At 44.4% G+C, this 27,297-nt stretch overlaps 1 protein-coding gene across 1 annotated transcript in view; it reads right to left on the reverse strand.

The window, feature by feature from the left end:
* lrriq1 (leucine-rich repeats and IQ motif containing 1) overlaps nt 1-27,297 on the reverse strand; it is a 226,967-nt gene that overhangs the window by 38,080 nt on the left and 161,590 nt on the right. The window contains exons 19-23 of the mRNA XM_078568561.1: nt 26,380-26,457; nt 20,470-20,609; nt 16,579-16,665; nt 16,080-16,168; nt 1,385-1,483 (exon numbers count right to left, since the gene is read on the reverse strand). Coding sequence (XP_078424687.1) covers nt 1,385-1,483; nt 16,080-16,168; nt 16,579-16,665; nt 20,470-20,609; nt 26,380-26,457 — 493 coding nt within the window. The remainder of the gene's footprint in view (nt 1-1,384; nt 1,484-16,079; nt 16,169-16,578; nt 16,666-20,469; nt 20,610-26,379; nt 26,458-27,297) is intronic.

A 27,297-nucleotide genomic window follows, 5' to 3' on the forward strand; every position in this document is an offset into this window, starting at 1 on the left:
CTGCTTCACTTGCCCTGGTCTATCTGACGGCAGGGTACTGCTGCTGAACCTGGTTAAGGAGCCGCCAAGCGAACATGGTAGATATCGACCTCTGGGAAATCATGAGGATTATTTCTGGAACGGTGAGACCCACACTGCTCGAGTGGCTTCCCCTGCCAGCACACATTGAACCTCCTGGTGTCTGCAGGGAAAACATCCTCCTCAAAGAGCACCACCAGCTGACAGCCAATGAAGTACTCCCACTGACACAGGACCTCAAAAGAAACCCAGGCACCTATCTGAAATCCCATAGCCCTGACTGGAACACTCCACACCCTATAAACTGATGACAGCCTCACCTATGATGACACACCTAATCTTCCACAGAAAATCCGGACAAACCTCAAATGCTTGAGGACGGATTAGGGAACACATGGCCACTTGTTCCACGAGGAATATGAGGAACAGCTCAAATTGTTATTGTGGCCATCCAAGTCAGACCATTGTCCATATACTGAACTCCTGACCTGAGAGATCCATTCCTGGTTGCAACTCAATCATTCACATTGTGTCAGCTGAAGCCGTTGAATGGATTGTTAACCTCGGTATCTAATTTCCCAGCCATAAAACTATATACCATGCCACGGATGGTCTGAATTGGATCTGTGAAAGGTACAGGTGTCTCATAGCCGGCAACGTTGAGACCGAGTCTGTGCTGGATATCGGATCTTACCAGTTTTTGGGTCAGGTGGTTCAGGTCAGGTGGTTTGGGCTGGGTGAGGTCAGGCGGATTGGGCCAAGTTGGGTCAGGTGGGGTCACGGGTTGCTCGGACCACAGGAAAAGATAGGTGCTCGAAGCCAATAACTAGTCGGCGCACAGATGCAGCAAAGCAGCACCAGCCGAACAAGCCGGTAAGTTATTTTACTCATCTAATAAGTTAAAAGTCATGCATGGAAGCTTAATAAAATTTCCAGTTTTTGGACATCGCTAGTTTTCGGATATACAGATTTCAGACACTACCTGTATATAGATGCATCCCTGAACATTATTGGCATTTTAGCACATACTCATAAGTGACAAAAGTGTACCGTTTACATCATTCCCACTATGACCAGTGATTTTTATAAAATATTAAGTAAAAGACAATCCAGTGTAAATGTGTCTTCGCCGGCAATACATAAAAGGCAGTATCGCATCAATTGCTCGTTAAATGCCAAATGGCTTCAATAGAACTGAATATTGGGTGGGCAGTACAGTAGGTGGCCCATGCAATGTGGCCTACTTTGCATTCCCAGTAAAAGCTAATTTATAACACATTATACACCAACAAGGACCAAAACAAATAAATGTTCGACCTGAAACCTGTCTCTAAATATTGGTATTACAACTGGTAGTTTCTTTTACCTCTAAAGTATTCCACACGATTACATATCTTTTTCTTTGGCTTCACAGGAGAATGTTTATTTTTCTTACTGTTGAACAAGGCCAGTCGTGCAACTGGATCTAGGGCAAGGACAGAAGAAAATCATCATTTTTACAACTTCAACATAACTGAATGATTTTATGGCAGGGGATTAACAAGTTGCTGAAAGATCACAAATACAAGATGGTCCATTGAGGTTGACAATGCTACAAACGACTGCTACAAGAACAATTAAAAAACAAGGGCCCTGAATTCCAACACAACTTTCAGCATACGATCTCAAGGGCATACAGCTACATGTTTTCTTATTTTAAACAGAGTGACAAATGTTGTTCTCTTTTCACAACCCATCTCTTGCACAACTGCCAAGTACTCCCATCACTCCTTTCTTCAATTCACAGGCCACACTTTGTTTGACATTCATCATCTTCTCAACTTCATTTCAGTTTGCTCCAAGGAGGGGGTTGGCACTTTGAACAGTGTAATGAGATTCTCCATTTGAGATTTGGCAGTTAGATCTCCTGAGCCTGGAGGAATCAGGCAGCTAAACCAAGGCCAGCACTGTCTCTTCACTTACCTGTTGGATCCAGCTTGCCTACTGGGCAACCACCCGCAATCAAGCATGCCCCCACTGCCACCTCCCACCCCATCTGATCTTGCCCTGACCTACTTTAGCCCAGACTACACTCCCCCAGACCCCTGACTTTCCTGTCTCTAGCACCACACTCCCTCAGCCCCACCGGGCCTTCGAAGTCCTCTGCCCCTCCCCCACCACGCCGAGGCCTACGATCCTCCATTACCAAGAGGCCTTTGACCTACATACCCACACATCCCTCCCACCCCCCACCCAATCTCCCCCAGCTTCCACCCCCTGCCCCTTTTCTCTTTCCTCTAGGATGAGGTTCCTGCAGAAGACACCTCAGGGGAGAAAAGCCCTCCTGAGGATATATCACCATGTGAGGATATATCACCATGCAATCCATCCCTCTCAAACACCAGCACAGACATTGGCACTCCGTATGGATTAGTTAGTGAGGTAAAATATTTGCATGTAGTGAAACACCTAATACAAATGAGCAGCAGCAGGTACTAGTGACAAGGACAGCAAAAATTCTCTGAAAAGCAAGGTCCTCTTTCTGCTTTGCTGAGCAGGACAAACCACAAGACATCAAGGGTCCAGGCTTGAAATAAGACTGCTCACTTCAGACATGGCTAACTGCTCTTCAGCTAGCTATATAATGCAGCTGTGTTAATAAAATCAAACAATGCTGGAAACACTCAGTAGGTCAGGCAGCGTCTGTGGAGAGAAACAGAGTTAATATTTCAGGTTGATGACCTTTCATTAGAACTGTGTGATTGATGTCAAATTTTGTTTGATAATTATCTGTGAAGCACCTCGAGACATTTTACTATGTTAAAGGTGCCATATAAATGCAAGTTGTTGTTGCAATGACCAGTTATTCTATTGTTGGTCAGGGATTCAGGAAGAACTCCACTGCTCTTCTTCAAAATAGGGCCATGGGATCTTCTACTTCCACCTCAGAGGGCAGGCTCGGTTTAACACTCCAAATGTAAGATGACACCTCTGACAGTGCAGACTCCTTCAGTACTGCAATGAAGCATCAGCCTGGAGTGGAACTTCAACCCACAAACCTTCGACTCAGAGGTAACTGTGTTACCACTGAGTCAAGGCTGACACCAGTGATGACTGTGAAAAATGACATGTGGTGGAAGTTAAGTGATCAGGCAATTAAAGGCAACTGACATATTAAGGTGACAGAAGTTTCAAAAGTCTTTGTAAATACTCAATATATAAATTGATTGGTAGCCATGCGAGCTGCAGATGCACTTTTAGCAGGTGGCACAGCTTTGCATTTGGTTCTCTGGTGACACAGAGCCTATGAAGATAATTCTCTTTGGCCTCGAGTTAAGGATATGAAGATATGGCTGGTACCATCATAACAGATGTGGTCAATTCGGATACAGGTCATCATGGCACAATTTATTTCCTGCAGTGAAACCAAAAACAGGACAGTTTCTGATTGCGGTGCATGGAGAATGCATAGACCGTTAAGGTTAGCAGGCATGGCTTTCATAGTTAAAAAAAAACCCAAGCAATGAATGTTCAGGATTAATTTTCTTTATTTTTTCCTGATTTAAGTATGTCATTTGCACTAAGAAGCCATTGATGTGCTATTTTGAAGTTTGTGATTCCTCTTTGAAGCTTTTTTTGTTCATAATTTCTGATATTCCCACCCTTCTTATTCAGAAAGTAGAATGGTGCCAATACAATGACATATCCATGGAAACTGTCAATGGGCAGACAGCCAAAAGGCATATTTGAGTGACTTGGAAAGAAATTCCTTGCCAGCTAATTTTTTTCCCTCCCTTTCCTGAATATTCTGAGACTGATGAAATTCAGCCTTATGGGGCACATCAAGTCAGTTTGAGATACAATGCTGAAACTCTATTGGGCTATCTTGGAATGCTTCCATCAATTTGATATCTGGCCTTATGTAAGCTATTTTTCTTTTTTGCCCATTTTCATCAATATTCTCTCCTTTCCTCCTGATGTTGTTGAATCTGGGGGCTGCAGTTCTATGGGCGCTGATCACACATCATTATTTACATGTGAGTCCAATGAGTGTTGACAGGCTGTCTATTGCAAGTGAGCTAGATCTTACCGTCACCTGATATCTCTGCACACTCAGTTCCAGGGAAGATCACTGGATAGGGTGAGAAGGATTTTACTGGGCTCCGTGGTCCTCGACCACCTACCTAGTCAGTAGTGAGCCCGCCCACTATAGTGATGGCTGCCTCTCAGCAGTTTAACGCATTGCTTTAAGGTGAGGCTTCCGCCCCATCTCTTGAGGAGGTGCTGCCTTAGAGAGCAGCTCGCCAGTTGAATGGCTGGCAGTTCTGTAGTCCCAGCAACGTAAGGTGGGAGTGGTAGTCACTACTAGTATTACAGGCAGTCCTGATGAAGAGGAGCCCAGATTTAAAGTGAGCGGGGTGGAGGGCCATGCTTAAGAGGCTGGAGTAAAGGGGGGGAAGGATGACCTTAGGGTGGGGGCAGGAGGGGCTCCAATGGGCACAGTAGGGCTGCAAAGGAGGTTCCCCGCCCACTTGCCCAACACCAGCCCACACAGCTAAAGCTGTTGGACTTCTCACATAGCGTGGACCTCTTTCTGCTGTGGGTAAAACAGCGGTGGAGGTGGGATGTGGTCTTCATGTGGCCATTAGCTGGTACTTAAGGGCCTCAATAGGCCCAAGAGCAGGCAGGATGCCCTATGCCTCCACAACTCTCCATGAAATTTAGGAAGAGAGCGGTCGGGCAGGATATGCAATGGATTTCATAAGCCTCTCAATTTCAAACCGGCCAGTACAATCAGCCTCTAGGAAATGTTTCCCTACTTAATCCTGGGTTACTTAAGGGAAATGTAGTGACTCTAACATGAGAGAAATTTGGGTGTGCCCACTTTAAGAGAGAGGGATCAGAGTGCAAATTGGAGGAGGGGTTAAAAGTGGTGAATCATAATGAGGTCAGGGTTTTATCTGCAGATACGTGAAGATGTTTAGCAGCTGCATTTGGTATTCCTGACATAAAGGAGGTCACACCGTGCACGGCAATTACAATATACTACAGTCCAGGAAGCGCACATAAATTGCAAATTATATACAAGGTTTTAAAACCTTGGACAGTGGTATAGAAAGAGGTGTAAGCAAGTGTGGAAAGGACAAGTACAAGTTAGGTTGGTGGAAAAATGAACAATGGTATCATGGAGAAAGCAGTCTCGCTGGAAAGAGGAAAGGGACGAAAAGGAAAAAAATGATTGGTAGTGGGATCGTGTTGCAGATGACAGAAGATGATATGGTAAAACACAGTAGCTGGTGGGTTAAATGAGGACAAGGAAGGTTCAGGTGTTGTGAGGGGAAGCTGAACAAGCAGGCACATGAGAAATGGGAAGGGCACATCGAGGACTGAATTCTCTGGCTGGCAGGAGGGGCGGAACGGGAGCAGGCGCGGACCCGATTGCTGCCTGCGATTGGGTCCGTGCTGCCATTTTACGTGGGCAGGCCAATTGGGGCCCTCCCAACGTGAATCGCGGCTCCCGAGGACAGCGGGAGTGGGCAGGCGGCAGCAGGTCTGCAATGACCACCGGGTCCAATGGCGACCCGGCAGGCTGTTTTAAAAAGTTGCTGCAGCCTTTCCAAGGCTGCGAATCATGGCCAGTGGAAGGGCTTCCCAGAGCGCTGCTGGTGAGCAGGCCAGGCAGGAGGGTAAGGTCCCCCTGCATTGTGTCCCTCATTTTTCCAATGACTGTCTTGCTGCCTTCCTTGAGGAGGTGGCAGCACAGCGGGAGGTGCTGGTTCCCGAGGACGGGAAGAGGAGGCCCCGCCCACATGACCAAACGTGCCTGGGAGGAGATGGCGGAGGTGGTGAGCTCCCGCGATGTGGTGCGGTGCACCTGGGTCCAGTGTCACAAACGCTTCAACGACCTGTTGCGCTCAGGAAGGGTGAGCACCATGTTGGCATTGGTCACTTAGCCCCAGCAGGTAGGCTTTCCCCCCTGATGCCCCCCCTCCCCCAATTCTGAGTGTAGTGACTGCATTGAATCATTGACGGCATGTGTCCTTCGCTGGGTGGGCCAGCAGATACTGCCCATGCCACCTGAGAGGGTGGTGAAGAGATGGGTTCTGCCCCCGCAGCATGTGCTACACTGTAACCGACATTACTGTTTTGGGGGCAACCTGGAGGAGCTGCACCTAGGCGCAGTGCTGGAACTCCAGGACATGTCAAAGTCAGGGTGATGACATGCTGGGAGGGGAGCTTCAAGGTGGCGTGGCACCAATTGATCTGCTGTCCTCTGTGCTCCACGTGCTTGTGCCTCCTTGCTATGGAAGGTTAGACCGTGTGGTGCCTAATGTGATGTAGGCAGAATTTGGCCAAGGGGATTTGGGGGGCGGGGGGTGCAGGGTGGGGATAGGCCTAGCATCTTTGTGTGAGTGTTCAGCAGCAGCAGGGTGAGAAGACACTGGAGCCCTGCAATGTCCCACTCTGGTTGGGTTGGGCCGTCTACGAGGAGAGTCCAGGTACAATTAGCACTAATCAATGCTCGTCTCTCCTTTTCAGGAGAAGAATGCACTTAATGCTGCAGAGTGTGTGAGGACTGGCGGCGGGCCAGAGCTGGTGGGCTGGCACAGCTAGCGATTCTGGGCCGCTTCGAGCAGGAGACCCTAGATTTGGAGAGGCGCCATGCGCCCAGGTCCACCGGTGTCAGGCAGGTATGTTTGCCCAGCAGTGAGGTCACCATTGTTCTCCCAAGAGCCACGGCAGTGCTGAATGTTCAGTGATTGAAGTTTGCAACATGGCTTGACCATTGCTTGTGGAAGGATGAGCGCATAATGATCTGGGGGACAGGGATACATATTGACATTGAATCAGTTAACATGGAGAAAATGTCCTTGTTCTTCCTTTCAGGATCACCAGAGCAGGGCTAGGAGGAGGAGCAGCAGAGGACCCCTCTCACACCTGAGGGCCCTGAAGTTTCACCAGCGTCACATCTGCCAGGCAGGGACCAGCGCAGATACTAGCACCTCAGTGGGAATTATAACATTGGCTAGTGTCCCAAGGCACAGCGGTGAGGGCACTTCACAGTTGCTGGAGGAGCTGGTAGAGACAGAGAGTGCCAATGGTGCCAGCAGTCGGAGGACTGCAAGGGACCAGGCACATGTTCAGTCGGTGCCTGATGATGTGCCTCTGGAGTCGTCTGCGACGCAGCAGGCGCAGGAAATGTGGCAGGGATGCGGGAGCAGCTAGGGGAGATACATGAGGCTATGCATGGTTTGGTGTCCATGGTGGATGAGTCTAAGCGGACAATCACGGAAGCAATGAGCCTCATGTCCGAGCGCCATGCGTTCTCCATGGAAAGAGTGCCGACTCTCATGGAGAGGCTCCTCCAGGAGACCCATCAGGGCTTCCTGGGGGTGTGCTCGGACCAGCAAGCCCTCACATCGGCATTGACCTCAGCTGGTCAGTGCCATTGTGGGAGATGGTCTTGGCACCAAGTTTCCCAGCTCGGTGCCCATCCATCCGTGGTGAGCAGGGAGGTCCAAAGCGACCTCACGTAGGCGCAACAGCTGCCTGTCGTCTCTGCGGGCACCTCTCAGGGCACTCAAGATGAGGGCAGCAGTTCCTCCGCCCCTCTGCAAGTGACCGTTGCATCCGGTGAGGCTGCGACGGCTAGGGAGATGCCAGCTATGGAACTGGCAGCTCTCTCCCAGGCAGGGCCAGCACAGGCTCCACAGGCCAGAGGACGACCGCCAAGGGCATTGAGGCCAATAGGACAGCAGGGTCAGCAGGCTGTCTCAGATGCGACTCCCAGCGAGGGGTCAGCACCCGAAAATGTGAACATAACGCACCTTAGGCACACCACGGGCTTATCACTGGTGCTTTTGTGTTGGCTCGCAATGAGGTCTTTATGAGTTGGTGTGATTTTTAACACCTTTTTCATTTTGGTTGCAAACTTAAATTCAGGCATGTCACTATGGCTGAGGTTGCCTCTTTTGTTCTGCTGGTGGATGGTTTTCAATAATGTAATGAGTGCTTTGAGGGACATTCAGCTTTATTAACAAGGGCCTTAGCTAATGTTCCTAACCAGACATATTTTTCACTCAGGTCTCAAATATGGAGCACACAGCCCAGGCTTGTCCTGGAGGTCCACATGTGGTGTGCTAGCTGAAGGTTCATTGGATTAAAGCCTCCCGGGTGTCTCTGCTTCCCTGGAGTATGCCCGGGTCAGCGTCTACCCTTTCAGCATTTCCCTGTGCATGCTCATCCTCGGATTCACTGCTGGACTCATCATGTGCATGCGCAGCCAATGCGTCTACATCTTCATCATCCACAGCGTCCCCCTTTTCCAACGCAAGATTGTGGAGAGCGCAGCATGCTGACACACAATCTGGGAGGTACTGGAGTGCACCCCCTGAGCGGTCCAGGCATTGGAAGCGCATCTTGAGAAGACCGATGGTTCTCTCCACCACAGCCCTTGTGGAGACGTGGCTCCTATTGTACCGCTGCTCAGCTTCTGTTCTTGGATGGCGGAGAGGCATCATGAGCCACCTTCTGAGGAGATAGCCCTTGTCACCCAGCAGCCATCCATCCAGCCGGGCTGGAGCACTGAAGAGCCCCAGCACCTGGGAGTGCCTGAGGATGTAAGTGTCGTGGGAGCTGCCTGGATATCTTGCACAGACTTGAAGAGTCAGCATCCTGTCACGATCTGCACATTCATGGAGTGGAAGCCCTTCCTGTTGACGAAGGCACTGGGCTCACCTGCTGGCACCTTGATGGCCACATGTGTACAGTCTATTGCACCCTGGACGCGAGGGAAGCCAGCAATGGCCACGAAGCCTCTGGCTCGCTGTGTCTGGCCTGCCTGGTCCCAACAGTAGATGAAGGTCAATGCACGCCTAAACAGAGCGTCTGTAACCTGCTTGACACAGGTTGGAAGACACATAAAGATCACCCACCAACCCCTGGAAGGAGCCAGAGGCATAGAAGTGGAGGGCAGCTGTGACTTTTAGAGCCACTGGCTTGGGGTGTCCACCCACACAGTTCGCAGGCCCAATCATCTGACAGATATAGTTGACTGTCTCCCTTGAGAGACAGAGCCTCCTTTGGCACTGCACCTCAGACATATCGAGGTAGCTGCTTCGCTGCCTGTATACCCTGGCAGCAGGATAGTGGCATCTTATGCGGCCCCTTCCGCCTTGGACTACCTCTTGGCCCTGCGTCCCTTGTGCCTGCGTCTGACTTTTATGGCCACTGGCAGTGGATGCCCTCCATGTCCATGGCATCAAATCCTGCAGCAGGTGGCATATGTGATCGAACAGTTCCCCAGACATGTGCAACACTGGTTCACAGTCATCTGCAGTAATGACAAGTGCCGTTTATCGACCCTAGGTCTAACAATGCGCCTACGAGCGGCAGCTCTCTGTGGATCCTCAGCTACGTGCGTAGCAGGCCCTGTCGCCTCTACATCTTGAGGGAGGTGCTCCTCCCTTTGTCGAAGCTAGGCACCCCCACCGCTCTCTTATTCTTCTTCTCTGCTCCCTGTAAGTTATGAGGCATACTGCAAAATCACCAGGCTCCAGGATCCTAATGTTCTCCTCCTGCAGTATCAAAGAGAGGGATGGTGGGTTTGCATATGTGTCCGAAGAACCTCTCTTAGTTAAGTCTGAAGGCCCCTTCACGCATGCAAGAGAGTGCTGGCCACCACTTGGGATGGCCAGTGTGTGGTGCGCTTCATGGCTGTCCGTAACCCCGCCCACCTCTGCCCCACTCCACTTGACTGATTGGTCACTGGACTGCATGCTGTGCTCTTAGCTTAGGCACAGGTATTCTCCTAACAAGCACTGCAAGATTGCAGTGTTAACTTGAACCATGAAGGATACAGGTCCAAACCTTAATAAAGACATTGCAAGGACCTGTGAGCGCCTCCACCAGTGACTGCGCCATGGCCATCTTTCACATGGCCATTCTACAACTTGCCCAATCGGCCACTTGTTCTGCTGCCCTCTAAAAGGCACATTAATTTGCAGTCTGCGCCTGAGAGGTGTAAAGTTCTGGAGCATTTGGTGGCACTTTCATGCTTGTACATTGCTTGAGTGGGCAGAAAAGTTTCAGAGGCCCGACTCCTAGCTGTTGAATGGTCTCAGCTGCAGAAAAATGCTCACTTTTGACAAGCTTTTCCAAGTGTGTGCTGCTTCCCTCACCTTCCCCCATTTCTGGCATGTGCTTGTGTACTTCCTTCAGTCTGTGCTGCCTTGCGCAGACCCATACTGGAGCCCTTGTCCCCGCACTGCACTGAAAGCCAGCTGGGAAAAAGCGATTTGCCTGTGCACACCCCCGAATCTTTGGTGCCTATTCCTTGATATCCTATGGGCAATGCTCACGGGAGTTGCACAAGGATGTTTGCACTCACCCTCAAAGTTCATGTTGCCAGGTGCACGCATTTTAAATGCAGTTGTGAAGCACGTCGTTCTGAAGTCACGCCGACGTGGGTGGTAAATTTGACGTGGTGGATGATTCAGACAAGCAGGGTTTATAATGAGATGCTAAAGTATTGAAATTAGGTTCCTAACGTGCCACGGCGGAAATCGCAGCCTGCCATTGATGGGTGGAGCAACAGAGTGAAACTGATTTTTGGCCTTCTTGCCATATTATCCCCCTCCACCCACCATGACGCCTACTGCCAATGCGACTGGACGATTTCATCCTTTGGAACAATTGTTTCTCCATGCTATTTCTTGTGACCAAAAGAAGTGCTTTGAAACAGGCCAGAGTTTCATTTAAATATTAATTTCGGGATATCAACTTCCAATACATCATTTTCTGACATTCAGATGTGCAGAGCATCCATTTGTAATCTCACACAAATATAACAAATGTCCATGGCTGTTTGCTGATATGAATATATGAGAAGTCATGCAAAGGAGATAGTGCTGTTAAGGAAAGTGTACTGTAGTAATTTCTTAACTATTTTCTTCATTTTTTTCTGATGGTGCTTAAGTTCTCATGAGCATTTCTGCTGTTCCTTTTTATTGCACACAGCCCCACTATTGGGATCAATGGGTCCACCAACAGGAGTTTCCCATCTGACAGACATGTAGCTGAGGGCGCAGAAGAGCCCATCTTCTTAATTTTGATTTGGCAAACGGATTAGTGCAAAGTGGGGCTCCTATTCTCAAAGGAACAAAGCAGACAAGGCAGCATCTCGAAGACATGTGAATGTCTCACTAACTAACTCACTAATATTGGATAGTTCCACATTGAATGAAAGAAGACATGCAATAGTGATCAATATCTATCATCACCTGATTGGCTGTATTGGCAAGATGCCACCATCTATATCTAATACTGATTTGGCAATGAGAGTAGAGAACAGAGTTTGTAGGCCTTGGACTTCAGAGAGTCAAATGCAGAGCTGGTTTCCTGCAGGTAACATGCAACATGGGGCCTGCACATTTGGTGTTGGCAGCAGTTTACAGAATCACAGAATGTTATGGTGCAGGAGGAGGCAATTCGACCCATCGTGTCTGCGCCAGCTCTCTGAATGGGCATTATGACTTAGTGCCATTCTCCTGCCTTTTCCCCATATCCTTGCACATTGTTCCTATTCAAATAATCATCTATTGCTCTCTTGAATGCCTTGATTGAACCTGTCTCCACCACACTTCCAGGCAGCGCATTCCAGACTCTAACCACTTGCTGTGTGAAAAAGACTTTTCTCACATCACATCTGTTTCATTTGCAAATCACTTTAAATCTGTGCCCTCCCCGTTTACAAGCGGGAACAGTTTCTTCTTATCTATTCTACCAAGCCTCCTCATGATTTTGAACACCTCTATCACATCTCCTCTTAGCCTTCTCCTCTCCAAGGAGAATAGTCCCAGCCTCTCCAATCTATCTTCTTAACTGAAGTTTCTCATCCCTGGAACCATTCTTGTAAGCCTCTTCTGCAATCTCTCCAATGCGTTCACATTCATCCTATAGTGTGGCCCCAGAACTGTACACAATACTTCAGCTGAGGTCTAACTAGTGTCTTATGTAGCTCAGCATAATATCCCTGCTCTTGTACTCTATGCCCCTATTAATAAAGCCCAGGATACTGTATGCTTTATTAACCGCTCTCTCCACCTGTCCTGCCATCTTCAATGATCTATGCACATATATACCCGGATCCCTCTGCTCCTCTCACCCAATTTTATCCCTTATTTTATATTGTCTCTCCATGTTCTTCCTCCCAAAATGCATCACCTCACACTTCTCCGCATTGAAGTTCATCGCCCACTCCACCAACTTGTCTATGTCCTTTTAAAGTTCTGTACTGTCCTCACAGTTTACAACGCTCCCAAGCTTTGTATCATCTGCAAACTATGAAATTGTCCCCTGCACACCAAGATCTAGATCATTAATATATATCAGGAAAAGCAAGGGTCCCAATACCGCCCCCTGGAGAACTCCACTACAAATTTTCCTCCAGCTCGAAAAGAATCCATTGACCATTACCCTTTGTTTCCTATTATTCAACCAACTTTGTATCCATGTTGCTACTGCCCCTTTTATTCCATGAGCTATAACTTTCTCACAAGTCTGTTGTAGGGCACTCTATCGAATGCCTTTGGAAAGTCCATGTTCACCACATCAACAGCATTACCCTCATCAACCCTCTCTGTTACCTCTTCAAAAAACTCCAGCAAGTTAGTTAAACACGATTTCCCCTTTAGAAACCCATGCTGGCTCTTCCTAATCATACCATATTTTTCCATGTGACTATTAATTCTATCCTGAATAATTGTTTCAAGAAGCTTCCCCACCACTGAAGTTAAATTGACTGATCTGTAATTGCTGGGCTTATCCTTACAACCTTTTTTGAACAAGGGCATAATGTTTGCAATTCTCCAGTCCTCTGGCACCTCCCCTGAGTCTAGGGAAGACTTAAAGATTATGGCCAGTGGCCCTGCAATTTCCTCTCTTACTTCCTTCAAATATCCTTGGATGCATTTCATCTGGTCCACCGGTGCCTTGCCAACTTTAAGTACCGACAGTTTATCCACCAATTCCTCCTTATCAATTTTGAACCCTTCTAGTGACAGAGTTTCCTCTGTCACCGTGGCCTCGGTAGCATCCGCTTCCTTGGTAAAGACAGATGCAAAGTATTCATTTAACACCTCAGCCATGCTCCTGCCTCCATGTAAATCCCCTTTTTGGTTCCTAATCGGCCCTACTCCTCCTTTTACCACCCTCTTACTATTTGTGTGCCGATAGAAGAATTTGAGATTCCCCTTTATGTTGGTTGCCAGTTTTATCTCATAACCCCTATTTGCTTCTCTTATTGGCTTTTCACCTCCTCGCTGAACCTTCCGTATTCCGCTTGGTTCTCAATTGTATTTTCTACCTGACACCTGTCATAAGCACACATTTTCTTCTTTATCTTAATTTCTATCTCCTTTTTTTCATCCAGGGAGCTCTGGGTTTGTTTGCCCTACCTTTCCCTTTTGAGGGAATATACCTTGACTGTGCCCAAACCATTTCTTCTTTGAAGGTAGCCCATTATTCAGCTACAGCTCTTCCTGCCAACCTTTGGTTCTAGTCTATACAGCCCAGCTCTGTTCTTGCTCCATTGAAGTCGGCTCTCCCCTAGTTAATTATTCTTACTCTGGATTGCACATTGTCCTTTTCTACTGTCATCCAAAACCTTACGATACAATGATCACTGTCTCCTAAATGTTCCCCCCACTGACACTTGATCTACTAGGCTTATCTCATTTCCAAGAACCAAGTCCAACAGTGCATCCTTTCTTGTTGGACTGGACACATACTGCTGTAAAAAAATTCTCCTGAACATAATCTAGGAACTCTTGTTACTCTCTGCCCTTTACACTAGCACTGTCCCAGTCTACATTTTGATAATTAAAGTCCCCTATTACAACTACTCTATAATGTCTCCATCTCGCTGTGATTTCCCTGCAGATTTGTTCCTCTACATCCTTCCCACTACTTGCCTGTAACTGAAAGTTTGCTCCAATTCCTTGCAGGCAAATTCACTGCAGATCTCTGAGGATAGAGTAATGAAGTGGCACTAAGAATAGCAACCCACACTGCTACACTTGCAACAACACCTTTACTTCAACTACTTTCAATCAGGAAAAGCTGGAGTGCTCTGTCTTGCCTGTAGACTCATGCTGGCACCTTGGGTTTCCTTGCCCTTCATTTTCATCATCCCTTCAGTCTTGGGAAAGATTGCCAATGGGTTGAAATACTTCCTGATTTTTTTCCTGAACTGCAAAGAATTTGTTCCGTTATTCAGATATTTCCCTTTAATTGTCTACATCTTTTTAAATTTCACCCAAATTTCACACAGACACAATTTTACATTTTCTCTACGAGTTGGAATTTGTACCTGATCTGGCCATGGAATATTGGGTGCAAACAGCACACTTTCATTTGAAGCAGTTTTGTGGCTATTTCAAATTGTAACTTGCACTCATAATGAAATATCTGTGATCAGGAGAACTATGAAATGGAAAGGAAGAGTCAAATATGAAGGGCAGGATTGGTAGGAATTAGAAGAAAAAGAACAAACTGCATTCATATAGCACCTTTCACAACATCAAGAAATCTTAAAGTGCTTTGTCGCAATTAAGCACTTTTGAATTGTAGTCACTGTTGTAACGTAGGAAACGCAGCAGCCAATTTGCTTACAGCAAGCTCCCACAAACAACAGTGACAATGATAAAAATGCTTTTGTTATACTGATTGAGGGATAAATATTAACTAGGACACCAGGAATAAAAAAACACAGGCATAGTTGGTTCCCATACAAATTCCAAATGGTGTAAGTGAGCAGAATTGAGAGAGTTTTTCAGGATGAGGACAAGTTCAGGCAGGCGGGGAAGAGGGCGATGAATGGACCTCCTTTCTAGAATGAAGTGGAGAGCCCAGAGAGTATTCTCCTTGAGAAAAATAAATGTACAGGAAGTGTACAGCCATGATGAAACAGAAATGTTTGGGGCTGGAGAAACTGAAATCATCAATGGAATATGAGGAATTGGCTAGATAGGAGTTGGTGGGGAGGGGAATGGTGTCAAGAGAAAATTAGTTCAATGGGACAGGAACAGGCTGAAACAATTGGTCTAACCTCAGTACATTTTTGTAGGAGTAAGAAATTGATCATGCAGAGTTGGGAAAACTATGAGGCTGCAAGCAAGAAGCTAAAAAAAATTAGACCAGTAACAGCTTGGGAATTGATAGTTTAGTATTTGACAGTGGGAAATAGGATGAGGAGTCAGATAGTTGTCTTCGGGCTTGTTTGACTTATCAGCAGACTTAATGGTAATAACATCATGGTTGGAACCGAGAGAACGATGAAATCCAAGTCCAAGGAAAGAAAAGAGGGTATTCTCAATTAAAAGATCAAGAGAAGATGCCATTGGGCAGGGTTCCTATTATTAAGAACATTAGCGTCACAAAGTTATGGCGGGTGCTTCTTGATCCAAAAAAGGAGCATGAAACCAAAGGCATCAGAAAAAGAGCTCAGCATCATGTTGAGCTTGGAATTCATTGAGGTTGGACATAAAGGGTTGAAACCAAGACCCTTATTGAGAATAGGTCATTCAGGTTCAGAAAGGGGAAGATCAGAGAAGATGGTAAATAACTGGCTAGGAAGAAAAATAAATCAAAAGATAGGCTCAGAATAAAGTGAAGGGGAAGAGGGAGCAGGATTGGCTGGTATTTAAAATTTACTTCAGCTTTCAATTCTTTCTGCCTGAAAGGAAAAAAATCTTTTGTTAAAGTGGCAGATGATATGTTAACTTTGTCATAAATTAATTTTGAATCATCAAGGGCTTACCAGCTATTATGTATTTGAATAATAATTCTAAATTAACATGCAAAAAAGCTTACAATCCAATGGTTGTAATCACAACTAGAAAACATACTCATACATGTCAAAACAATAAACTTGCACACATTTGACTCAAGACTCACGTACTATGGGTGGATGAAAGAGTTAACACTTATCTATAAAGAATATGTGAATGGAACTCAATTCTTTGACCTTCACACAGCCCCGCTGGATGACTGCCAAGTTGCAGGGGGGAATATAAACATACCCAGCAATTTTTTAGCCTCTGCTTTCTTGGATTTCATTTTCTGAGCTCGTTTCAGCATTAGCTGTGCAGTATGGGCATCCTTAAAGCCCCTATCAATAACAAGAACAAAAAGGTAAATAGCTGAAGTTAATGCAATTTCCTAGAAAGAGTTCACAATAAGTTATACTTACGTAAGATAGTCAAGTGAGAACATCAACTAAATTTATCTTATTTTTTTTCTATGAATCTCCTCCAATTCAAATGTATAACGCCCAGTGATGTATGCATGCTATAAATCTTGTTTTTAGGTATTATAGAAAACCTAAGTTATGTTGAAAAGCAAACTTGGAGTGCTCAAAACTTTGAAGTAACTTGACAAATGCTTCATTTTTAATTTGGCAGTTTTGAGATTGATTCTTTTTGATAAATGTAACAGTAAGTACTAAGCAAGAAGTTTTATTTCTTTTACAGTTGGTCAATTAGTGAAAAACTAACTTTATAAAGTAATAGCTTTGCTTACCATTCTAGAGAGATTTGTTCTTCTTTCTCTGGCCTGACGCATTGCTTACTGCAAGATGTAGCCTCAGAGAACCTTGACACAGTTCTGCTGTGTGAGCAAATAACAGGAAAACAATTTCCATTTTGACACTGTTAAATGAACATTTCTGTTCAACAGATCCTGTACATTAAAATAATAGTAAAAGGTAGAAATCTGCCTCAACTGGGTGCAGGGGTTGGGGGGGGGGGATGAGAGGTGCAGCTCAGAGGAGCAAAGCTCAAATTATTTATTAATGTTTGAATGCTGAGGAGTGATACTGTCTTGAATCATAGGTGTTACCTTATGTTCACAGCCAATTCAGCATCAAGGTCAAAGGTTAACTTTACCAATCTCAAGATAGATCTTAAAGCCAACCTTTTATGTTTCTTGCTGGATGGGAATGAAGCTGACTGAAATTGAGAGGTGCCTGCTTACTGCCAGTGACGCCTGGATACTCTTGACTGGTATGCTCAATAAGATAGCTTTAATCTACTCACAGAAACATGGTAATTACAGGACCAGGCTGTTAAGTCCATTGTGTCTGTGCTACTGCTAACTGGAATATGGAACTATCGGGCCAATTTTGAGCGAACAAACAGTGGAACATGTCAACTAGTTCCCATCAGTGCAGTGATGAGGCAGCCATGATTTTGATGCATCAGCCTCATTTAAATCGGGCCGGTGAGCGGTGGGGCACATAACAGGCACCCAATGCAGCTCAACAAATTAAGACTAGCCAGTATTGGGTCGTCTCTAATCAAGGTAAGTGGAGTGGGGTGCGGGGAGGGTGGGTTTGCTGATGAGGGGGACCAAATGGCCCAGATCACATCTGTGGGATTCCAGCTCCTATGGACTGTACATAAGTACGAAATTTACTTTGATTCCATGGGAATGATTGAAGCATACATGGCACAGACTCTCACCCTATCCAACCAAAAAAAGGAATGCAGGTTCCTATGATTCCAATTTGTGTGCTGAAACGTTCCTACTGCTGAAACAGGCAGGTGCTACAGGTGACCAGCAGTCAGTCCCTTTCAAAATGGATCTGGCATCTTTCTCAGTATTAATGGGGCAGTAAGGCTTCCAACCCCATTTCGAGGTCGCTATGTTCCTGTTAACACCAGATTAACCAAGTGAAAATCAGCCCCATCTGCTCTGTTCTCATTTCTCTGTTCTTTCCCTGCATGTTTTTCATATTCCTCCTTTTCAAATGTATATATAATTCCATCTTAAATTAGGTTTAGTCTCTGCCGCAATAGTCACTTAGAGCCGTAGAGTCATTTACTGTAGAGAAGGCGGCCATTTGACCCATCGAGTCCATGTCAGTTCCCCACAGAACAATCCAATTAGTCCCACTCCCCCTGCTGGATCCCCATAGCCCTGCAAATTTATTTCCTTCAAGTGCCCATCCAATTCCCTTTTGAAATTATTGTTCCCACTTTGTCCATCCTTGTGGGCAACAAAAAGTTCTTTGTCACATTCCCCCTGCATCTCTTACCCAAAATCTTAAATCTGTGTTCCCTAGGCCTTCTATCGGCAACTAATGGGAAGAGATTTTACCTGTCTGCCTTATCTAAGCCTGCTATAGTCTTGCACACCACCATCAAATCTTCCCTCAATCTCCTTTGCTCCAAGGAGAACAATGCCAGCTTCTCCAACTAAATCTTGTAACCAAAAACCCCCATCACTGGAACCATTCTGGTAGATTTCCTCTGCATCCTCTCAAGGAGCTTCACATCTTTCCTAAAATATGGTGACCAGAAATGGAAGCTAAACTCTAGTTGTGGATTAACCAGAACTTTATAAAGGTTCAGCATAACTTTCCTGCTTTTGTAATCAATGCCACTGGTTATGAAGTCCAGGATCCCATATGCTTTGCTAACCACTTTTTCAATATGTCCTACCATTTCAAAGATCGATGCACATGCACTCCCAGGTCCTTCTGTTCCTGACCACTCTTCAGAATTGTCTATATTTAGTCTATATTGCTTCTCCATATCTCTTCTGCAAAATGCATCCGTTCAAACTTCTTTGTATTTTATTCCATATGCCACTTGTCTACCCATTCTGCTAGCCTGTCTATGTTCTATTGTAGGTGATTCATATCGTCCTCACTGCCTGCCACTCCTCCAAGTTTGGTATCATCGGCAAATTTTGAAATTTTACTCTGTATTCCAAGATCGAGGTCATTCATATATAGCAATAGCAATATATAGAAAATGTATGGCAAAGCATTCTGCATTCTAAAAAAAATGCAGTCAAGATGTTAAAAATACAAATTGTCAAATTGTGTGGTAAAAGCATCCTCCTTGTTTTTATCTAAAACAAGACCCCTGATCCCCCTCTCTCCCCACAGCAGTAACATACCGTTGCAAATGCCGTGTTATTGGTATTTTATCCAGCCTAATATTGCAATCAAATGATATATCTCATGTTCATGAACTTTTTTTGTGTAATATATAATTTCAGATACGCCATAGCAGTGCCAGTAAGGCTATACAATGTATTGTATAGGCAACCAGCATAACAAGATGAAGAAAAAATATAGTATACTATTTAATTAAATCACCGCAGCTAAGTTTTATAACAATATAAAAGGATTTCTGCAATATCGTTAAACAAATGAGCAAATATGGCTATACATATGAAAGTGTTGTGTAATGTCACATTTGGAAAATCTGAGGTAGTGGAATTACCATTAAAGCTCCCGAATATAAGACAAATAAATTGATAAAAATCATTCAAGAGTACACTAGATAACTCAAATCCCAGTGATAAAAATGGTTAATTTATTGAGCAAAATTGATATATTTTGAAACTTATTGGTGAAAATCAGAATTCAATGAAGACCAATGAGAAAAATCACTCAAAGAGGAAAGAATTGTGATATGTAGCCATGTGCAACTCAATCCTTTCAATTGTGTGTCAGTTACTTTTCTATCAAATATAGCAACTGTACAGTTAAATAATTTCCTGTAAACCATATAGATACAATATATATGAACATGATCATAAGTTAATATCTGATAATTCTATTACCATGTTCAAGGTGAACAAACAATTTATTCTCATTTTTAAATTTTAAACATCTATTCTGGATAGAAAAATACCACATAGGGTTTGATTTTCAATTGCTGATTGGGGATGGGAAATGCTGCAGGCGCGATATGAAAACCATGTTCCCAGACCGCATCCTGCCGCCACCAGAACGCATTGCAATTTTCAAGGGGAGGGCAGGGGGAGGGGATGGGGAATCTGCTCACCTCTAATTAATTGCCCATTAAACTCTTGAGGAGCTAATTCATGGGTCAGGAAAAGCGAGAAAGTGATTTTCAATTTGTAAATTGCCAGACCTGTGCAGTTGGGTTCATGTTAGTGCGCAGCTTTGGGCTCAAAGCAGGAAGAAGTGAAAAGTCTTTTTTTCAAGCAGAAAAATTTTGGGATCCAGGGAATCTTGTGCTGGATCGGGTGTATTTTGTTTAATTTAGCCTTTTGACCACTTTTGTATACATTGAGGTTGCTGGCCTTCCGAAGTGATGCCTCTTCTCCTCTGCAAGGTGGTGCCAGGCCCATCATGACTGTCATCTGCCTTTGTCAGTCATGCCCTGAAGGCAGCTCCTGCCTCCTGGTAATACTTGATGCCATTAATTGGGCACCTAGGTCACTTCCAGCCCATTTAGGGCATTTAGATTTGAAGATTGTGGGGTTGGGACCCAGAAATTATATAGGTGTTGGGTTCCTGAACCTGAATTGAAAATCAAATCCAAAGGGCCTGACTTTAACTCACTCAAAACCCATTCACTTATACAGAGTTAAAATCATAGCCAATAGTGTATTCTTACAACAAAAGTTAGATATTTAGTCAGCTTTTACCTGGGAGATTGCAGAACACTGGTAGTTGCTGGTGAAAAGGACGGAGATCCTAATTTTTCAACAATACTAATATCATCATCCTGCCATGCTTGTTGCAGGGGCCTTAGTAAACCAAATGAATCAGCAGTATTATGAGGAGCCTGGAAAATATTTATAATACATCTTGATATTGAGGAAAAATAATGATATACCGCACTTTAAGGCATACTTTAACAAATCACTACATAAGCATTTTATTTGGATAAAAATAATTTGACAGGTTGGTAAGTAGAGGACAATTGACAAGTGCTGTTTCCAAACTGTCACATTGCTGCATAATTTACTTTTGCACACATGGCTCATCATCAGAAAACTTTCCTACCCCTATGATGGAAGGAATCATCAACAGTACTATCAAGCAGCACTTGCTTAGAAATAACCAACTCACTGATGCTCAGTTTGGGCTCTGCCAGGATCATTCATCTCCTGACCTCATTACAGCCTTGATTCAAACATGCACAAAAGAGCTGAACTCTAGAGGTGAGGTGTGAGTGGCTGCCCTTGACATCAAAGCAGCATTTGACCGAGTTTGGCATTAAGGCACACTAGCAAAACTGGAGTCAATGGGAATCAGGGGGAAAGTTCTCCACTGGTTGGAGTCACACCTGGCAACAAGCAAGATGGCTGTGGTTGTTGGAGGTCAATCATTTCATTTCCAGGACATCACTGCAGGCGTTCCTCAGGGTAGCATCCTCAGCCCAACCATCTTCAGCTACTCCATCAATGACTTTCCTTCCATCAAAAGGTCAGAAGTGGGGATGTTCGCAGATGATTGCACAATGTTCAGCACCATTCACGACTCCTCAGATACTGAAGCAGTCCATGTCCAAATACAGCAAGACCTGGACATTAAACAGGCTTGGGCTGACAAGTGGCAAGTAACATTCGTGCCACACAAGTGCCAGGCAATGACCATCTCCAACAAGAGAGCATCTAACAATTGTCCCTTGATATTCAATGGCATTACTATTGCTGAATCCTCAACTATCAACACCCTGGGGGTTACAAAGAACAAAGAAGAACAAAGAAAAGTACAGCACAGGAATAGGCCCTTCGGCCCTCCAAGCCTGCGCCAATCATATTGCCCGTCAACTAAAACATTTTGCACTTCCGGGGTCCGTATCCCTCTATTCCCATCCTATTCATGTACTTGTCAAGCTGCCTCTTAAACACCACTATCGTACCTGCTTCCACCACCTCCTCTGGCAGTGAATTCCAGACACTCACTACCCTCTGCGTAAAAAACTTGCCCCGCACATCTCTTCTATAGTTTTCTCCTCTCACCTTAAATCTATGTCCCCTAGTAATTGACTCTTCCACCCTGGGAAAAAGCTTCTGATTATCTACTCTGTCCATGCCACTCATAATTTTGTAAACTTCTATCAAGTTGCCCCTCAATCTCCGTCGCTCTAGTGAGAACAATCTGAGTTTCTCCAACCTCTCCTCATAGCTAATAACCTCCAGACCAGGCAGTATCCTGGTAAACCTCCTCTGCACCCTCTCCAACGCCTCCATATCATTCTGGTAATGTGGCGACCAGAATTGCACGCAATATTCCAAGTGTGGCCTAACCAAGGTTCTATACAGCTGCAGCATGACTTCCCAGCTTTTATACTCAATACCCCTGCCAATGAAGGCAAGCGTGCCATATACCTTATCCACCTGTGTTGCCACTTTCAGTGACCTATGGACCTGTACACCCAGATCCCTCTGCCCGTCGATGCACTTAAGGGTTCTGCCATTTACTGTATAATTCCTGCCTGTATTAGATCTTCCAAAATGCATTCTCGCATTTGTCCGGATTAAACTCCATCTGCCATTTCTCCGCCCAAGTCTCCAACCGATCTATATCCCGTTGTATCCTTTGACAATCCTCTTCACTATCTGCAACTCCTCCAACCTTAGTGTCGTCTGCAAACTTACTAATTAGCCCAGTTACATTTTCCTCCAAATCATTTATATATACTACCAACAGCAAAGGTCCCAGCACTGATCCCTGCAGAACTCCACTAGTCACAGCTCTCCATTCAGAAAAGCACCCTTCCACTGCTCCCCTCTGTCTTCTATGACCAAGCCAATTCTGTATCCATCTTGCCAGCTCCCCTCTGATCCCGTGCGACTTTACCTTCTCTACCAGTCTGCCATGAGGGACCTTGTCAAAGGCCTTACTGGAATCCATGTATATAACATCCACTGCCCTTCCATCGTTGATCATCTTTGTCACTTCCTCGAAAAACTCGATCAAGTAAGTGAGACACGACCTCCCCTTCACAAAACCATGCTGCCTCTCACTAATACGCCCATTTGCTTCCAAATGGTAGTAAATCCTGTCACGAAGAATCTTCTCCAATAATTTCCCTATCACTGACGTAAGGCTCACCGGTCTGTAATTTCCTGGATTATCCCTGCTACCCTTCTCAAACAATGGAACAACATTGGCCATTCTCCAGTCCTCTGGGACCTCACCCGTAGCCAGTGAGGATACAAAGATTTCTGTCAAGGCCCCAGCAATCTCCTCCCTTGCCTCCCTCAGTACTCTGGGGTAGATCCCATCTGGCCCTGGGGACTTATCCACCTTAATATTCTTCAAGGCGCTTAACACCTCTTTTTTGATCTCAACATGATCCAGGCTATCTACACACTCTTCCCTAGACAAATCGACCGCTAAGTCCTTCTCTTTGGTGAATACTGATGAGAAGTATTCATTTATTATCTCTCCCATTTCTTCTGGCTCCACACACAGATTCACACCTCTGTCCCTCAGTTGGCCTACCCTTTCCATGGCTACCCTCTTGCTTTTTACATATGTATAAAAGGCCTTAGGATTTTCCTTAATCCTGGTTGTCAGTGACTTTTCATGAACCCTTTTAGCCCTCCTGACTCCTTGCTTAAGTTTCTTCCTACTTTCTTTATATTCTCCACGGGCTTCATCTATTCCCAGCCTTCTAGCCCTTACGAATGCTTCCTTTTCTTTTTGACTAATCTCACAATATCCTTCGTTATCCAAGGTTCCTGAAACTTGCCATGCTTATCCTTCATCCTAGCAGGAACATGCCGGTCCTGAATTCTTATCAACTGGCGTTTGAAAGCCCCCCACATGTCAGTTGTTGATTTGCCCTCAAACATCCGCCTCCAGTCTAGATTCCTCAATTCCTGCCTAATATTGTTATAATTAGCCTTCCCCCAATTAAGCACCTTAACCCGAGGACTCCTGTTATCCTTATCCACCAGTACCTTGAAACTTACTGAATTATGGTCACTTTTCCCGAAATGCTCCCCTACTGAAACTTCGACCACCTGGCCGGGTTCATTCCCTAATACCAGGTCCAGTATTGCCCCTTCCCTAGTTGGACTATCTACATATTGTCTCAGGAAGCCCACCTGGATTGATTACAAATTCTGCACCATCCAAACCCCTAGCACTAAGTGATTCCCAGTCAATGTAGGGAAAGTTAAAATTACCCACCACAACAACCCTATTGCTTTTACATCTTTCCAAAATATGACCAGAAACTGAAATGAACTGGCCATATAAATACTGTGGCTACAAGAGCAGGTCAGAGATTAGGAATCCCGCAGCGCATAACTCACTTCCTGACTCCTCAGAGCCTGTCCACCAACTACAAGGCACAAGTCGGGAGTGTGATGGAATGCTCTCCAATGCCTGGACGACTGCAGCTCCAACAACACTCAAGAAGCTCAACATTATCCAGGATAAGCAACCCGCTTGATTGGCACCCCATCCAAAAGCATTCAGTCCCTCCACCGCCAATGCACAGTGACAGCAGTGTGTACCATCTGCAAGATGCACTGCAGGAACTCACCAAGCCTCCTTAGACAGCACCTTTCAAACCCACCAGGACTACCATCTAGAAGGACAAAGGCAGCAGATGCATGGGAAGACCACCACCTGGATGTCCCCCTACAAGCCACTCACCATCCTGACTTGGAAATATATCGCCGTTCTCCTTTACTGTTGCTAGGTCAAAATCTTGGAACTCCCTCCATAGCAGCACTTTGTGTGTACCTACACCACATGGGCTGCAGCGGTTGAAGAAGTCAGCTCACCACCACCTTCTTAAGGGCAATTAGGGATGGGCAATAAATGCTGGCCTAGCCAGTGACACCCACATCCCATGAATGAATAAATAAAAACGTTTCTATTTTAATTCCAAACTGTTCACAATATCAGACGATAAGTATGGATAAGGAAGAACCATTCAGTTCAATTTAATTTAACTATTCAAAGAAAGATCTAAATTCTTCCATTGCAGCATTCAATTGTGTTTTGAATATTCCAGACTTTTCACCTCCACAACTCCATCAGCACTAATTTTACCTTTAGCTAGTTCGAACCTGCATTCCCCAATCCCTAGCTCTCTCAATTTAATTTCAAGTAATATTTCAGATTTACCTTTTGCATACCCCTAATTATTTTGTATATCTCTTAAGGACCATTTTAAGAAGCAAACAAAAAACTCAGCATTCTGAGTTCTGGATTAGCAGCTTCTTACTGTCACTCATTCTCTACACAAACTTGAAATTTGTCCAGGAAACAGAAAATGTTTCTTTCTTAACATAGAACAATTAATTTTTGTTTTAAGGAAAGAAAGGGTTTCTCTCTATGGAATGGAGAGTTGCCATTTTCCTGTTTAGTTAAGAGCATTTTGATATCATTCTCAATTCTTAGCTAACTTTCATCTTGAAACTTTTTGTATTGTACAAATTGCCAAGAATGAGGATAATGTAATAAGAAATTTGGTGGCAGTGATGCTGGGAAAGAAGAATAAAGTCAATGACAATTTAAACACAAAAATGTACTAACAAAAACCTGTATGCTAATGAGATTTGCAAGAGATTTTAAACTAGCTTAAAAGGTTACCGTTAGCCACAGGTGCCAGTGTAACTTCAGATGGAAAAATCCGGCTATGAAAGCATTGCAATAAAAACCCAAACACAAAGCAAAAATGCTAAAAAATTAAAACATTCAGCAGTCCTGATATGTGCAAAAACCTCTCAGCAATGAAGAAAATGTGAGCTGGTAAAGCTTTACTGACTTTCCAGTTTTCTGAGCGTGTTGCCAGGCCAGTATTTTGTATGCTACATTCCACCCTTACGGCGCCAGTTTGGGGGGAATTCCAAGCCCATTGCAGGATGGTGTAATCTGACAAGAAGTGATTGAGAGGACTGGAAATGGTTTGTTTCTCGGATTTATTCTCTCAGTTTGCAATTTGTTTACAAGCACTATTTCACCAACAATTGGATGCGTTCTTACTATTAACCTTTCTTTCTCCCAAAGTTAAACAATTTCTGGCTTAAAATAGCAAATTTGTGAAGCCACGCAAAAATGTATAATAACTACTCAAGCTTCTCTTCATATGGATAAATTCAACCAACTCTTCCCCTCTCCAAGGTAGCACATAGAAGAATAAAAAATGCAAAGGATAAGCAGATAGACAAATCAAATTGCTGCCGGTTTGAATGTGTGCAAAGTTCTGGTTTATTGCAATTCTTTGAATTGTTATCTAGGTCTGTCTGAAGCTTTGCTCCTTTCATTTTTTTTCATCAAACCACATTTTTATTCATTGTTTTCTAATTTTGTGCCAAATTTACAGCTGTAGTACATCACTCATTTGCCATTGCAGCATTAAGGACTGAAAAACAAAATAAAAGAACAAATTTATTTAAGCATTTGGGAAAAAAGCAACGTGACAAATTTCATCTGTTGCTGGTAGCAGGCGTCAGGGCATTCTGAAGCAATCATTTTTTACACCCCTGTATTTCTTGATTCATTATCCCAATGCCATGTAATAGTAAAGTTTGTTTAAAACAAAAATGGAATGAACAGGTTTCTATAATGCAGCACATTACCTTTAGTTGCTGGTAATGGTTTTCAGTTTGGGAAGAAGTTTCAGGATCCGAGGTTATCCAGACTTTGTCCAAGGTGGCCTGAGTGAAGAAGTAGGTTTTCAGATAGGATTCAGTAATTGGAGTGGAAGGGCAAATCAAATGAGCACACTTACGATATCAGAGATACTGGTAATAAAGTAGGCTTGTCCATATGGACTTCACAGCATGCCAAAATCTTTTTTTCAGGATGCCAGTGTTAACCTGACAGAGATGCTTTTATTGATAAATTGAATGTCTTTATTACAAAGTGCCTTTGGCACTAGTAGGACTGTGCATTCTTCAAAATGATTTTGGCTTCACTTATTTTGCCAAAAACAACAATGCTGTCTTCAGGTTCCTTTTTTTTTAAAGGAATTTCAATGTCCTTCTCCCAATAGAATTCCATTTTCAAATGAAATTTATAGCTTGTTTTCCTTAGCAAAGCTGATTAGCTACAGTTGGCAAAAAAATTATGGTGGTAATTTTTGCATCCACAAACAGTCCATAAAATCGAAGTTGGCCAGTAGTGTCATCCCATGTGATTTTTAAAAACATATCTTGCCAGTAATCAAGTCAACACTGTTGCAGTACTTTCACTAGTCAAAGTGTCTGTAAAACAGAAGAAATTGAATGGGGAAATTGCTGCTTTTCTAAAAACTTCCAGGGCCCCCAGTGTCCACAGGCTAAAGTATGTGAATACTACTTACACCCTGTGTAAAACAACAGAAGCACAAAATTCCCACTTCTGGAATTTTTGCTCAATTCTTGGTACTACCGAACAACGCGCATAAATCACCTCTTGCAGCCTCTCCTCCAAATTAAGATTTCTCTATCCTCCTGGGCACTGTCTGATCTAAAACTGTGTGCAGACAAAATCTAATCATTTCAAAGGCTGCTCTT

The sequence above is a fragment of the Cetorhinus maximus genome, chromosome 22 (assembly GCF_964194155.1).
Source record: "Cetorhinus maximus chromosome 22, sCetMax3.hap1.1, whole genome shotgun sequence".
NCBI classification, from domain to species: Eukaryota; Metazoa; Chordata; class Chondrichthyes; order Lamniformes; family Cetorhinidae; genus Cetorhinus; species Cetorhinus maximus.